This window comes from Strongylocentrotus purpuratus, unplaced genomic scaffold, assembly GCF_000002235.5.
Source record: "Strongylocentrotus purpuratus isolate Spur 01 unplaced genomic scaffold, Spur_5.0 spur5_scaffold_20, whole genome shotgun sequence".
Lineage (NCBI taxonomy): Eukaryota > Metazoa > Echinodermata > Echinoidea > Camarodonta > Strongylocentrotidae > Strongylocentrotus > Strongylocentrotus purpuratus.
This window is the reverse complement of record NW_022145606.1, coordinates 15,325,384-15,341,344: the sequence shown is the minus strand read 5'-3', so window position 1 is coordinate 15,341,344 and position 15,961 is coordinate 15,325,384. Positions and strand designations below refer to the sequence as shown.

At 38.0% G+C, this 15,961-nt stretch overlaps 1 protein-coding gene across 1 annotated transcript; it reads right to left on the bottom strand.

Moving 5' to 3' along the window:
• Positions 1-768: 768 nt before the first annotated feature.
• On the bottom strand, positions 769-15,692 carry LOC115918869 (uncharacterized protein C1orf131-like). Its single transcript, XM_030992845.1, has 6 exons — positions 15,549-15,692; positions 7,733-8,101; positions 6,223-6,393; positions 4,037-4,123; positions 3,011-3,066; positions 769-2,064 (listed from the first exon to the last, which is right to left on the bottom strand). Exons 2-6 carry the CDS (start codon positions 7,958-7,960, stop codon positions 1,920-1,922), a joined length of 687 nt encoding a protein of 228 aa, XP_030848705.1. The 5' UTR covers positions 7,961-8,101; positions 15,549-15,692; the 3' UTR covers positions 769-1,919.
• Positions 15,693-15,961: the final 269 nt, after the last annotated feature.

Here is a 15,961-nt window from a genome sequence, read left to right as displayed (position 1 = left end):
ATTAATTACTCCTTGCTAGAAGTTTTTCTTACCATAAATTCAATCTTAAAGATTAAGTTTGAGTCCTGGTTGTGTGATTGCATTGTGAAATAAACGGTGTGGAATCGATCAGAAAAAGTTGATCATGTAACATATACATGCAAGTATTGGTGTGTACTGCCAGGTTCGGGAATCATTAAAATGATAAAAAAAATTTGGCCCAGTCTTGGTAAAGTTACAAGCAGTGTACACAGAAAGATGTATATGAGACTGTGGGATATCTATCCAGCCCGGATAGATATATAGGTTTCCCAGCAAAATTTGTATCATCACGTATTAGTCAAAACAGGCGCCTTTGAATGCTTTTGCAGATAAATGGCGCTATACAAATGCTGTTCATCATCATCATCATCATCATCAAAACATATTCATTCACATGATTGGTAATACTAGTGTATACCTTTAACTCTATTTTGTATTAATTACTGCTTGCTTGAAGTTTAAATTCAATCTTAAAGATAAAGTTGAGTTCTAGTCATGCGATTGCATTGTGAAATAAACGGTATGGAATCGATCAGAAAAAAGTTGATCATGTAGCATATACATGCAAGGTTCTAGAATCATCAAAATGATAAGAAATTTGGCCCAGTCTTGGGACAAACATGTGACATAAAAATGAGGTCCTCATTTTTTAAGCCGTTACAAGTCATATTTAGAATATGAAGGAATAATAACAATGAAAACTTTAAACACAAAGAATATTGAGCAATTAGTACACACGTGAAATGATGATGATATGCTGTATATTTCTTTATTCATATTTTGAATCAATGTATTTTGAAATGTTTGTACATGTAGATAATGTACATAGTGTTATTTATGAGATCTAGAAGGAAAATCCTGTTTTTCAACCTTCATATTGAATAAAAAAGTGGCAAATCAAGACAAAAGTGAACATTTTGATCTGTTGTCCTAGTACCTAGCAGTGCATGTGTGGTAAAAATGAAAGCTTGTTAAAAAGGACTTTCTATTTAAAATAAGAATAGAAGGCACAAGATAATAAATGATATATATTCAAATCTGTTTGAACTATGTTAATATGTGCCATAAAATCTGATAAGAAAAATCTAACAAACTTTGGACTCAAATGGCTACAGAAAAAAATGATAATAAAAAATGCATTACAGCAAAGATTTTTTTAATTAAGGCATTGAGCATGTGTAGTAAACATTACAGCTTGTTAAAAAGGACTTACTATTAAAAAAAAAAACAATAAAAATTTAAAGGCTCAAAGAAAATGAATGGTATTTAAATCCGTTTGAAATATGTTAGTATGTGCCATAAAATTCTGGGAAGGAAAATCCAACAAACTTTGGACTAAATGATTAAAAGTACAAGATAATAATCATAATAAAAAATGAATTTAAAAGAGATTGCATTATAGCCAAATTTAAACAAGCTTTTCAGCATTGTAGTCTTCATCATCGAGATCTTCTTCATATTGTTGAATATTTTCATTGACTAACCAAAACCATAATCCCTGATATGCATTTAAAAAAAACTTGGTCCTCCTGCACTAAAAGCTCTCTAAAGCGGGACTGCACTACTTGTAGCTACTTGCGCCCTCTATATAGCAAACAATGCGTAAGCGGTACCCATTGGTCCCCCATGATCCCCTTTTTCTTATGTTATGCAGCGGTCACAGAGCTTCGTCAGACGATTATTTCGTACGAATCACCGTTGAATTTCCATTGTTTAAAAATTGTACGGCATTCGTAGCAGTTCGTAATGGCATTTGTGACCGAGGCTTTAATTGAGAGCTGATTCGATGAGGTGACCACTCAGGGAGGTCTAATCCCTCCTGGCCCCATTAGTGAAGACAGGCTTTAAAAATGAAGGAAAGATAAAAAATGATGTCCTTATGAAATTTGACCTTCATGTCACCTTTGACCTCTCCCTTTCTGATTTTTAATCTGTGCCATGTCCCTCTTTGTAAAGACTTGAACACCCCTCTTGTATTTTCCAAGCTGCCCGTCCACATAGACCCCTTTCCTCTGCGTCTTGTCGGTCCAGAAGCCTTTATTCCTGAAAACAAAAATGAATTATTTCAAAATCACAGCAAAGCCAACTGACATTATCATACATGAATAATTGTACAGTGAAAACTGCCTATAATGACCATCCAAGGGAGACAAGAAAAGTGGTCTATATGGGCAGGTGGTCTTTAAGTACAGTTTCCTTTAGTACATGTTTCAATGAGAGACCATTTTCAAGGGAATCAAAAAAGATGGTCTTTGTAGACAGGTGGTCACTAAAGCAGGTTTGACTGTCGTAGGAAAGCACTATTCGGTTTGTACAGTAGCATTCAATTTGGTGTTCTGTCCCACTCCATAGACTTAAGGTCAATTCCAAGTATTGTTGAATGATATTTTCTGTGAATTTTCAATCTTGAAAAATGAATAATGTACAGTGGAACCTCTGTAAAAAGAGCTCTGATATAAAGAGGTATCAGTTTCTTACAAATTGTTCACCCCCCTCCAAAAAAAAAAACATTAATGTCACTATTTGTGTCTGTGGCAAGGCAGTAATGAAATAAACGTACATGAAAGGGGGGGGGGGTGAAGGTTCCACTGTTGATTATAATCTATTGGTATAATATTTCGATGAATTATGTGGTTTTTAGTTCGTAAAGGAATACAGTATATCTGACCAATTGTTCATTAAATGCTTATAACTATTGAGATAGAATAAGGCATGGAGAGTCATTAAGTCTTTGCATTGTAATAAAGTTGTAACAAAAAGCTCTAGCCCCTGTTGCACTTTGTATACAACAAAGAACAACTCCATATCTAATAAAGAAAATTTAAAATGAAATACAGTGGAAACTCATCTGGTCCCAGCTCTTTATATTCTTCTGTTGTTTACCCTGATATATCAAGATTCCAAATATAACAAGGTAATTACCATGGTCCATGGTCCCAAGGACCTCGTTATAACAAGTTTTTACTGTAGTAACAATTTCTTTACTTACTGGAGCTGTATCTTTTCTTCTTTCTTCTTTGATGTTTTCATTCCCATCTGTCGATCCTGAAACACAAAAAAACGCCAGACAGGTAACAATAACAAAATAAAACGCAACCTGGGTAGAGTGTGGCAAATATAGATGAATGTCTTTGCAAGGAAAGTTTGAGCCTGGCAGGGCTTTGAACCCTCTACCTTACGATCTAGTCTGGTGATATACCAAGTGGACCTCTACATCTTTTATTAAAGGCCCCCCAAGGGAAATATAAAAGTGGCCACTGTAGACAGGTGGCCCTTCTAGACAGGTTCTCTAACACATTTCCTTTTATTAAATTACCAGTGGGCCTACATAACATTTATTTATAAACAAACCTTTGATCAAGGCATGACAATAATGAATATGTAAGTTACATAAACTGGTGATGTATCAAGTGGACCTGTACACATCTACATCTCTACAAGCCATCCAAGGGAACACACAATTGGCCAATGTAGACGGGTTCTTCAACACATTTCTTAATCTAATATAACATATGAATTACAACGAAGCTCTTGATCAAGGCGCGAAAATAATAATGAATATGCAAGATACATTTTAAGCCCCTCTGCACAAGTTTGGCCAGGAGGGATTAGACCTCCCTGCGAGGACACTGACAGGTGGTTATCTCATCAAATCAGCTCTCAATTAACATAAGAAAAAGGGGACCATGGGGGACCAATGGTCACCGATTAGGCATTGTTTGCTATATAGTGGGCGCCAGTAGCTATACATAGTGCAGTAGGGCTTTAAATAATAGCTCAACAGATTAATCTACAGTAGCGAGGGGCTAATTTCACGTTTAAAGTCGTGTTTAGAAATCTTCTAAGGAAGGATGTGAGTTCCAGAGAACAGGTGCAGCGAAGGATCTATCTCCGTAAGCAGAGAGGGGGGGGGGGGGGCAATGTGGGTGACCACTATAGACACGTGGCCTTTATAGACAGGTGACCACTAACAAAAGGTTTGACTGACTAGTAATCAAAATGTCTTGCTACTTACGATCTCTCTCTGCTGCGTCTCCTCAATCTTCTTCAGCCTTTTGGTTTCCATGAGTTCCTTGTAGTTCACAAACGCTCTCTTGGGCGGCTGCAAATAAGGAATCACAAAATTTACACAAACATTTTTTAGTTGCTATTACAGTGAAACCTACTTTAGCAACCATCTGTGTAGAAATATTTGTGTATCCTTTTGAAAACTGCCTCATTGAAAACTTGATACATTAAAGGGATTAGGTATCTTTGTCTCAGATTGTGAAACAAAATCCTGGATTTAGCTCATGCTGCATTGACAATTATAACCCTTTAGGTCAGTCAGGAACCCCATGTCTTTTACAAGCCGATCCCCCTGTCTGATTATCAAGATATTTATGATTGGAAATCGAAATTTCAAAACTTGTTTTCCTAACAGTTTTTATAACACTTCAGTGCATTGGGGAACATGAGAATGGTAAAACCGGTCACTCAAAAGATTTTTACTTTTTTGAGGCACTTCATGTTAGTTTTGTAGCACAATTTTGAATAAGGCTTCAATATTACATCATATCACAGACACTGATAACCTGTAGGTCCATAAATCTCAGATTTAACATTGTTAAACGTTGCCTTTATAAAAAAAAAAACCTGTAATTAATCATCATTAGTACAAATTCGTTAACAACCCATTCAAGTATGTGTATTAAATTCAACAAGTGGATGTCGGTGAGCTTGTACCTGCGATGGTTTAGTGAAAAGATGCCTGGAGGTGTTTTACTGGTTACCTTTGCACCTAGCTGCACTGCCTTTAATAGCCTTAAAGGTGTGAATTATTAATAATAAATGGGTTATACATAAATAAACATCAGGGTAGCATTTCACAAGACCATCTCAAGTACAAGTTCCCTGACAACCCATTCAAATGCATGTATTGAAACCTTCACATGTCTCACGGGATGTCGGTGAACTTCTACAGTGTAGCTGCACTGCCTTTAATAGCCTTAAAGGTGTGAATTATTAATAATAAATGGATATACATGAAAAACCATCAGAGTAGCATTTCACAAAACGATCTCAAGTACAAGTTCCCTGACAACCCATTCAAATGCATGTATTGATCTCTTCACATGTTTCAATGGGATGTCGGTGAACTTGTACATGTACCTGCGATGGTTTAGTGAAACGATGCCTGAGGGCTGTTTCACAAAGATTATAAGTCAAACTTAACTCTAATGCCTAGGTCACATATAAACCGGGCCCCGTACGATTTTCCCTACCCGGCGGCATGCCGTGGATTTAGAGACCGTACGGGAACCTTCCGATTTTCTTTTCTACGGCATGTGTGGTCACATATTCTGCGGCGCCCGGGAGGTGCCCGGTGAAAATTGGTCGAGTGAAATGCAAGGCGCCCGTAAGGATGCCGGCCGGTAAGCTTACGTGCTCCGTCTGATGAGCAGGTGCACCCGTGGCTCCCGGAAGGTGCCCTGCCGGGACCCGGCCGGGGTCCTCAAGGTGCCCTGCCGGGAACCGGCCGGGGTCCTTAAGGCGCCCGGCCGGGTCCCGTGCGGTGCACTGAACTATGTGTCCTCTGAAATCCGCACCTCAAGGTTCCCGTTAAGATTTTTCATGAGAATTGACCCCCAAAAATCGTGAGGGGCCCGTCCGGACACCGTCCGGAGCCCGCCGGGACCCGTAAGGTGCCCTGCGGGCCCTTCACGGGCTCTCTACGACCTAACGGTCGGATAAAAACGCCGGGAGAATTGGGAGCAGCCGACTCAGCACCACGGCGCCCGTACGGCTTCAAAAACTGTCCCGGCGCCCGTAGGATCTTTACGGTAGCCGGCCGGAAACCGGCCGAAAATTCCCAAAATGTCTGTTTTTACTCGCCGTACAGGCCCCGGAGTGTATATGTGAAAGCCCCATAATCGGGCTTAAATATTATGGAGAGCCACTTGTAGCCTTATAATGAAATATATTCAAAGCAAAAATTCAAGTATTTTGGACTTTTCATAAATTCCACATCAAGAACATGAAATCTCCCATGATAATAGAAAATATGAATGATTTGAATCAACATTTTATGCCTTTAAAATAAATTTTACAACATATTTTCAAGGATGCTAACAGCTTTCCATAATTGTTAAGCTAAACTTATAGATAAGTTCAACTTAGGATCTTTGTGAAACACCCCCCAGGAGGTGTTTTAATGGTTACCTTTGCACCCAGCTGGACTGCCTTAGCCGCTTCATGCTTCTCCTTATCACCAAAGGACAAACCACTTATGCCAAACTTCCAAACCTCGTGCCTAGCGAGGTCTAGGTCTACTTCTCTTTCGGGGATCTCTCTTCCCTTGGGTCCAGGCCTACCCTCAGGCTTGGCTAGGTTCTATTGGTAGAAGGGGTGATACAGAAATAAATTAGCCCCCCAAAAAGAAAAGAAAACTGTTCTTGGAGAAGGGTAAACATAAAAGAAATTTTACAAAATATAAAGCTCTCTGCCCTTAACCACTTGACTGCTATTGGCTTAAAACACATTCACAACCCCTGTGCCACAGCAATTTTTTACTGTACAAAAACCTGTACACTGTAGACAAAAAAGCAAGATTTTTTTGGAAAGAGCGCCATCTACTGTTCAAGTCCTGTGTAACATAATTGCAGTGCTAATTACACAGTAGGGCTAGATATTATGCAGTGCTACAGTCTTGACAGTGCAATGCTCTAAACACGTACGTGGTGCGCACAGGACATGCGAGAGCGAGACCACGTACATGCACGTGGCACGCAGCCAAGTGGTTAATGGGTCCTTGACTACTCTAAAAACTTGGCTACCCTAGGTTCTATTTTGGGGAGAGTCGATAGAAAATGGATGATTGGCTGAAGGATTGAATTAATTAATTAATTAATTAATAAATGAATGGATGAGCTTCTTTCAGGCTTTCGCTAGGTTCTATTAGGAGAAGGGATGATACAGAAAAAAATTACCCCCAGATAATAATAAAATAAGATAATAAAAGCAGCTTTATGATAAGAAGACAAAATAGTTATTAGACAATGTTGGTAGTAGATGGGCTGGGTGTAGCCCATATGGAAAATAGACTAATTGGGTAGTAGACGAACGGGTTGTAGACCAAAAAGCAATTCATTGTTAAGGCCAGAATATACATCATGTCTCAGTAATTATGTTAGCCTACACGTCAGTCTCTTCTTCTTTGCTATAACTTATACGGTAAGTACAGGCTACCGAACTTAGTATACGGTAAGTACAGGCTACCGAAGGGTGTATTCACATACTGACTCAACATTCATAGCATTTTAGACTCAATCAAGCTTTATATTTGAATGATATGATCATAGGTTACCTAATAGAAATCTAGGCCTACTTGTTTCCCTTTAGCCTCGCTAAGATATGACTCAGTTTAACACGTCATATCTGAACGGACCTTCAGTCAACAATTACAAGTTCAAATTCAATCACATTTTGGACAGCTACAAGAGCCCCATATGGGAACTTACATCATCAACTTTAATACATCTCTGACTCACTTGGAAACATTGACAATAAATGAAAACATATTTATTTCAATTGTTGTATAAAACAAGTAAAGAAACTCTTTGCATTTCTTTCTAAGCTCATGGGGGCATACTTTGTAATGGATTATTATTTTGTGTTTATTATTATCAGCAATGAACAAATCAATGACACTGAATGAAGCATCAAATAATACCTCCTTTTTCCTCTTGGTAGGGTCATTAAATACAACCACTTCAGGAGCTCTCCTTTTCTTTCTCCTTTGTTCATCATCATCTTTCCTTCTGTCTAGCGCAGTGATTTTTTCCTTCTCCACGTTCTTCTCCTTTTGCGATGCCTGGAATAATCTCAGTTCTTCCTCAAAACTCTTCAAGGAGTTCGGCTTTTCTTTGCCAAATGTTTTATTTGATACATTCACAGACATGAGTTTTTTCTTCTTCTTTTTTTTTCTTCATCTTCTTTTTCTCTTTGAGGACTGCATCGTCTATTGTGTTGCCACGGTGATGACCTGCTCTCCTCCTCTTCGTGGTTTGATGAGGTGAATCCTCTTCAAGCACACTGTCACCTAAAACATTATGAAGGGGAAAAAATAGATCAATGTCCACTAAAGAAAAAATCAAACAAATATGCCCTGAATAAAAAAAACAGCACTAGTTCACAAATGTGCCCAAATTAGTCAAACTTTCAGAACATCCTAAATATGCTCTAACATGATTTAAAAAGATGCTAAAATGATCAACAATACCTTCTAATGTAGAAAAACTAGTCCAAGGTCAACTATTGAATAACGAGATACCTCCCCTTCTTGGTCGCCATTCGTACAATCGGTTAGAAATGAGATTGCATTGTCTTGAAAAAACGCCTAAAATTCAACCAACCAAATGAGCTTCAGAGTTGACCTTGGACTAGTTATTCTGCATCAAGAAGATATTGTTGATCATTTTAGTACCTCTTTAAATCATTTAAGAGCATTTTTAGGATGTTCTTTAAGTTTGACTAATTAGTCTTAGATCTATTTGGCCTTTTAAAAAAATCACAGCAATCCAAACAGTGAATTCAAATAAAACTTTTGATTTAAAAAAAATCCTTGTCCAGATGATTTTTCTGGAGCTTTTTTTAACATTGTGAAATTCTTACTATGGCTGTGTGAGAGGTATTCCAGGTAGATTTGAAAAACAAGGCATAACTAGATCTAGAAGACCAGGTAGGCCTACAACATCTTTTCTTTTAGGGCGTCTTCCAGGCTAATCGTTATTGCTCTAGGGCTAGCGTTCCGAGCCTTTTCCTCGACGACAAACTTGCAAAACAAGAAACGCAGACCTAGACACATTTCATTCACATTTGGCACACTAACTCCTACTACATGTACAGCCTAGAGTAAAGGAGGGGGTAATCGGCCAGCTTCAGTTTTTGGCCGATTGGTTGGATGCATGGTAAAATCCCTTTAAAATACATCGCATAATAGCATATCACATATCCCACACATACCATACCATGCCAGAGTCACTAAAGAACCACATTTGCAATGAAAAATATATCCTAAAAAATCCTATTTTAGCAATGTAATCGGCGGTCCCGCTTGAAAAATTGAGTATCTTACGCGTGTCTGTAAGAAATATGGGTACCATAAAATGAGCTTTATTTCAAGTATTTTTCAGATTAAGAGTCCGATTTTGTGCTAGTCGCAAGCTCAAAAGTATCTCACTGCATGTAATAAATCAATGCAGCCGGACACTGCAACGCACACACGATATCTCTGTCTAATTCAGATTCCAATTTCCGATCACCGCAGTCCTAGTTTTCGGCCTGGCGAGCTCCCGGGAGCCCCGCTAGTACTATAGATCAGTGCGGACACGCACGGCGTGCGCGCGCTTCCTATTGACTTTGTACATGCGGCCGAAAACTGGTTCGCTATGCCGATAACCGACTCAGAAACAGTGAAAATTAAAATGAATATTGTCATGGCAATTCATGATTTTTTTCTGGGATTCTTTTTTTGTTTAAATAATAATAATAATATTTGCTTCATGATTTGAACAAGAAATGATAATAAATAGGAAGTAAAGGGTAAAAAAAATAGGATTTTGTCTTAAGTGGCCGAAAACCGCCTCCTTTACTCTACTGGATTAATTCATCATTGAACCAATCAAAAGTTGTTTATGTCTTGACATTCGATCATCTGCATTTTCATTCCAAAATTCTTTCCAAAGATCAACATTTTCAATTGTCAAATAATGAATTAATGCATTAAAATTAAAATTAATTACAAAAAAAAATTATTCATGTTCATTAATAATAATTAGGTGGTCTGTCGATGACAGATCACCTATTGATTTTGTTAGAATTTTCTTTCTTTATTTATCTACTTATTTATTCTTTATTTATGTTTATTTCTTCCGTACACTTTTTTTGTGTACCGGTATATACGTTTACTCGAAATCGACTTGGTCAATTTCCTTCAAATTTTTGTTAGTCATTAGGCCCTATAATATCAAGTTCCTGAAACCTTTTTCAAGTTCATGGGGTCATCGTGACGTCATCCAGGCGCCATTTTGTTAAAATCAGGTCATTATCATATCTCAATAACGAGTAATAAAAAATGAACCATATTTAGTATACATCAACTTCAGGTCAAAGGTCAACTAAAAATGTCAACAAAATCTGTGCGCGCACCTCAACGCGCACGTACGCACGCATCAAAATTTTAAAATGCTCAAATTCGTTCCAATTTTTTTTTGCACACGTTTCAGGCCATTGTAAGCATTTCAAAATTTTCCGTCCGTTCGCGTCCCCGCGCGCATTGCGCGCGCTCACAGCGCGCGTAAAAAGGTCAAATTCAATTTTTTACATGATTTATATTCCTCTTACCGTAAATGAATATTTACATCAATTTCAGTCATTCTTGACCTTTCATAAGGCCGTGAGCGCGCGTCAAAGTTCCAAATCCGCGCGTGCTGCTATGGGCAATATAATGCAAATTTGATAAAAAACATGCCATTTTAAAAATCAAAATAGCTCTTCAGATAGTCCATTGACCCCCAACTTTTATATCATGGTTGGAAAAAGCATGAGTTGGAGATATGATTTCATGTCTCATTTGACCCTCAATTAACTCATGACGTCATCATAATGGCCTCCAAACTCAAAATTTCAATTTGCATATTATGACGTCAGCAGATTTTTGGAAAATTGATTGCATCTCTGTAAATATTGATCAATTTTCTTTCAAATTTTGATATGTTGTAGCTGAGAATAGTTTTTACAAGTACAGTTGTCATGATATTTCGTTTTGATAATGGCATCATGGCGTATTTTTGCGATTAAAGGAGGCATGTCAATTTTTCACATTTTGCGTGTATTCTCTATGGGACATGATTTTTTCTGAAAACTGGATTCTACATTCCCGTCTTTCGCGAGCAATATCTCCGTCGTTTTATCTTTGTTTACGCTGAGCATCGAGTACATGTATGTTGTAGCTGAGACAATAAGCTATCACAAGTGTGCCCTTTATTTTTCGATCAGATGCCGGGATCATGCTCATATTTCACTTACAAAGTGGGATTTGAGAATTCCATTTTCCGTTTACGCGCACGTTTGTGTTCGTAATGGTCGTACGCAACCTAGAATCTCCTTTTTTTGTCTATCATAGTATTGCCCATTTTATTCTGAACAATTTGATACCATGTTTATCTCTTTATGACCATTAATAACGAAATGAGCCTCCGTTCAAGGTAAATTCCGTTCGAAACAATCAATTAACTCATGGCGTATTTATGATGGCCTCCATTCAAGGTAAATGTCCGTGCGTGCGAGCTCCTGTAATACATAGCATATATGGGCAAAAACATGCCTATACAAAATACATTGTAGCTCTTTAGGATGCAAGATGACCCCAATTTTTTTTTCATATCTTGATAAAGTATGAGTCGGAAATATGATTTTATGTCTCATTTGACCCTCAATTAACTCATGACGTCATCATAATGGCCTCCGAACTCAAAATGTCAATTTGCATATTATGACGTCATCATATTTTTGGACAATTGATTGTATCTCTGTAAATATTGATCAATTTTCATCTAAATTTTGCTATGTTTTAGCTGAGACAATCCTCTATAGATGCAGCTACCACGAATTTTCATTTTGACGAAAGCATCATGGCGTATTTTTGCGATTAAAGGGGGCATGTCAATTGTTAACATTTTGCGTGTATTCTCTATGGCACATGACATTTTCTGAAAACTGGATTCTACATTCCCGTCTTTCGCGAGCAATATCTCCGTCGTTTTATCTTTGTTTACGCTGAGCATCGAGTATGTTGTAGCTGAGACAATAAGCTATCACAAGTGTGCCCTTTATTTTTTGATCAGATGCCGAGATCATGCTCATATTTCACTTACAAAGTGGGATTTGAGAATTCCATTTTCCGTTTACGCGCACGTTTGTGTTCGTAATGGTCGTACGCAACCTAGAATCTCCTTTTTTTGTCTATCATAGTATTGCCCATTTTATTCTGAACAATTTGATACCATGTTTATCTCTTTATGACCATTAATAACGAAATGAGCCTCCGTTCAAGGTAAATGTCCGTGCGTGCGAGCTCTTGTAATACATAGCATATATGGGCAAAAACATGCCTATACAGTACAAAATACATTGTACATGTAGCTCTTTAGGATGCAAGATGACCCCAATTTTTTTTTCATATCTTGATAAAGTATGAGTCGGAATTATGATTTTATGTCTCATTTGACCCTAAATTCACTCATGACGTCATCATAATGGCCTCCAAACTCAAAATGTCAATTTGCATATTATGACGTCATCATATTTTTGGAAAATTGATTGTATCTCTGTAAATATTGATCAATTTTCACCTAAATTTTGCTATGTTTTAGCTGAGACAATCCTCTACAAATGCAGCTGCCACGAATTTTCATTTTGACGAAAGCATCATGGCGTATTTTTGCGATTAAAGGGGGCATGTCAATTGTTAACATTTTGCGTGTATTCTCTATGGGACATGACTTTTTCTGAAAACTGGATTCTACATTCCCGTCTTTCACGAGCAATATCTCCGTCGTTTTATCTTTGTTTACGCTGAGCATCGAGTATGTTGTAGCTGAGACAATAAGCTATCACAAGTGTGCCCTTTATTTTTCAATCAGATGCCGGGATCATGCTCATATTTCACTTACAAAGTGGGATTTGAGAATTCCATTTTCCGTTTACGCGCACGTTTGTGTTCGTAATGGTCGTACGCAACCTAGAATCTCCTTTTTTTGTCTATCATAGTATTGCCCATTTTATTCTGAACAATTTGATACCATGTTTATCTCTTTATGACCATTAATAACGAAATGAGCCTCCGTTCAAGGGAAATGTCCGTGCGTGCGAGCTCTTGTAATACATGGCATATATGGGCAAAAACATGCCTATACAGTACAAAATACATTGTACATGTAGCTCTTTAGGATGCAAGATGACCCCAATTTTTTTTTCATATCTTGATAAAGTATGAGTCGGAAATATGATTTTATGTCTCATTTGACCCTCAATTCACTCATGACGTCATCATAATGGCCTCCGAACTCAAAATGTCAATTTGCATATTATGACGTCATCATATTTTTGGAAAATTGATTGTATCTCTGTAAATATTGATCAATTTTCATCTAAATTTTGCTATGTTTTAGCTGAGACAATCCTCTACAGATGCAGCTACCACGAATTTTCATTTTGACGAAAGCATCATGGCATATTTTTGCGATTAAAGGAGGCATGTCAATTGTTAACATTTTGCGTGTATTCTCTATGGGACATGACTTTTTCTGAAAACTGGATTCTACATTCCCGTCTTTCACGAGCAATATCTCCGTCATCATAGCTTCGTTTCGCTGAGCATCGAGTATGTTGTAGCTGAGACAATAAGCTATCACAAGTGTGACTTTTATTTGTCGATCAGATGCCGGGATCATGCTCATATTTCACTTGCAAAGTGAGATTTGAGAATTTCATTTTCTGTTTAATCGCTATGGGAAATGTTTTGGTATATCGGTAACGCACTTGACTTCCTGCCTCGAGGTCCCTGGTTCGAGTCCGGGCGTCTCCAACAATCTTTTTTTTTCTTTTTGACCTTTCAATGTACCATCTCCTTTGAATATTAAAACACGTAGAATCGCAAATCGCGTAATAAACAGCCATATTTACTTTATTATTACCCTATTTTCACTTCATCCTTTACTTTTTGCGTGTAATTCCTAAGGGAGATGACTTTTTCTCAAATCTGGAATCTACATTCCTATCTTCTGCGAGCAATATCGACATTATTTCTGCTTGAATTATGTTGATTTTTGAGTATGTTGTAGCTGAGACTATATGCTATCTAAATGTTTCCCCATTTTTTTCAATCAGATGTCATCATGGTCTGTTGATAATGATCATCAGCATCATCATGATCATGATCATCATCGTCATCACCATTAATACTATCAAGATCATCATCATCATCATTGTTTACATGTCTATATAACTTGAAGGCAGACCACCTTATTCGTCCTCGTGACGAATTAAATTCTAGTTTTTCATTTAGATCTAGAGTAAAGGAGCCGGTAAACGACCAGCTCCAGTTTTCGGCCGATCCATTGGATGCATGGTAAAATCCCTTTAAAATACATCGCATAATAGCATATCACATATCCCGCACATACTATACCATGCCAGAGTCACTGAAGAACCACATTTGCAATGGAAAATATTTCATAAAATATCACATTTTAGCGATGTAATCGGCGGTCCCGCTACCCAAATCTAAAAAATTGAGTTTCGTACGCGTGTATGTAAGAAATAAGGGTACCATAAAATGACCTTTATTTCAAGTATTTTTCAGATTTAGAGCCCAATTTTGTGTTAGTCGCAAGCTCAAAAGTATCTCATCGCATGTATCAGGGGCGTACGCAGTGGGAGGGTTTTAGGGGTTCAAACCCCCCCCCCCCCTTTGGTATTTTTATGTATGTAAACCCCCCTAAAAAAAAAAAAAACCCTCCCCCCCCCCCTTTGGTTTTTTTTAATTTTTTTATTGAAATTTTGAAATTTTGGCCTCCAAAAAAAAAAAAAAAGTGTTCCCCCCCCCCCCCCCCCCCCCCCCCACTGAGCGACTTTTCGGCTGGCTGAGTCGTTGCGATTTTTTTTTTGGCCTCAAAAAAAAAAAAAAATAAAGTGTCCGCTTCCCCCCCCCCCCCCCCCCCCCCCCCCCCCCCCCCCCCCCCCCCCCCACTGAGCGTCTTTTCGGCCGGCGCGATTTTCAAATTTTCGGGAGCAATATTTTAAACCCCCCCCCCCATGAAAAATCCTGCGTACGCCCCTGGCATGTATTCAATCAATGCAGCCGGACCCCGTCACGCACACACGATATGTCCGTCTAATTCAGATTCCAACTTCCGATCAGTCTATAGATCTACAATCATTTCATAAATTATTAATTGATAATTCATTCCCTCATTTTTATACTTTACATCTGACCCTTCTGGGCACCTTTTTATGTTCTTTCAATTAACAATAGCATGTGAACTAACACTAACAGTCAAGCTTCGACGAATCTTTAAATTAAAGTTCCGTTACTCAGCTAGGCGTTGTGGCGTGTGCGTGCGCCTGTAATCCAGCTGAAAGTGGAAGTTACAAACTGACTCGGCCGAGGACCCAGGTTTGAAACTGAGTCACGTCTTTCGGATGGTGACGTTTAAAGGTCGGTCCCCAGACGTAAATAATATCTGATTGATACACGTCTGTAAAAACCCAACACACACAGTCTCACACACACACAGCTCAGCTCAGCTCAGAACACTGCACTAAGTGATACTGTGAATGATAGAGCGATACAGCAAACATTACACGATTCTCAATGTATGGGGCAATAAAAGAGACTGGTCGCAAGCACTATTCAACCACAATCGACCAAAAACAACACTAGATCTTCCATCTTTGCTGCTAATACATGTAGCTAATTTCCTTACCATACTCAATCAGCTTTTCTAAAACAGTTCTCTGCGTTTCATCCTCCATTGTCCAAGACAGAGCTATTGTTTGTGTGGCTAGATTGCCGTTTTTTTAATGCAACATGTTCAAGATTACAATTTGACGTCGTCATAAAGCAACACAGGTAGTCTTGGTTCAAGTTTGAATATTAGTAGGTCAGTTCCGTAATTGTATGAAGAGTTTAATTTTAAAAGGAGCTAAATCTATTTTTGTAAATTCTGAGGAAAAAGAAATTGGTTGCCAGATTTTGTACGGGCGTCTATGGAAAAGTGATATTAGAAGGTGCATTTTTTTATAATTGCTCCCAAAGTTTCGGGTATAATTTTGTTGATCGAAAGACGATGTTCTGTTCAATAACTCAATTTTCATCAAAAGTGGACTTAGCTCCTTT

Bases quoted from the DNA above. Each gene is read 5' to 3' on its own strand.
- LOC115918869 (XM_030992845.1), bottom strand. From the start codon at position 7,960: ATGTCTGTGAATGTATCAAATAAAACATTTGGCAAAGAAAAGCCGAAC. The intron at 3,067-4,036 runs GTAAGTAGCAAG...TTTGTGTTTCAG, and splicing joins AGACGCAGCAGAGAGAGATC to GATCGACAGATGGGAATGAA. The intron at 2,065-3,010 runs GTAAGTAAAGAA...TTTTGTTTTCAG, and splicing joins GAAGAAAAGATACAGCTCCA to GAATAAAGGCTTCTGGACCG.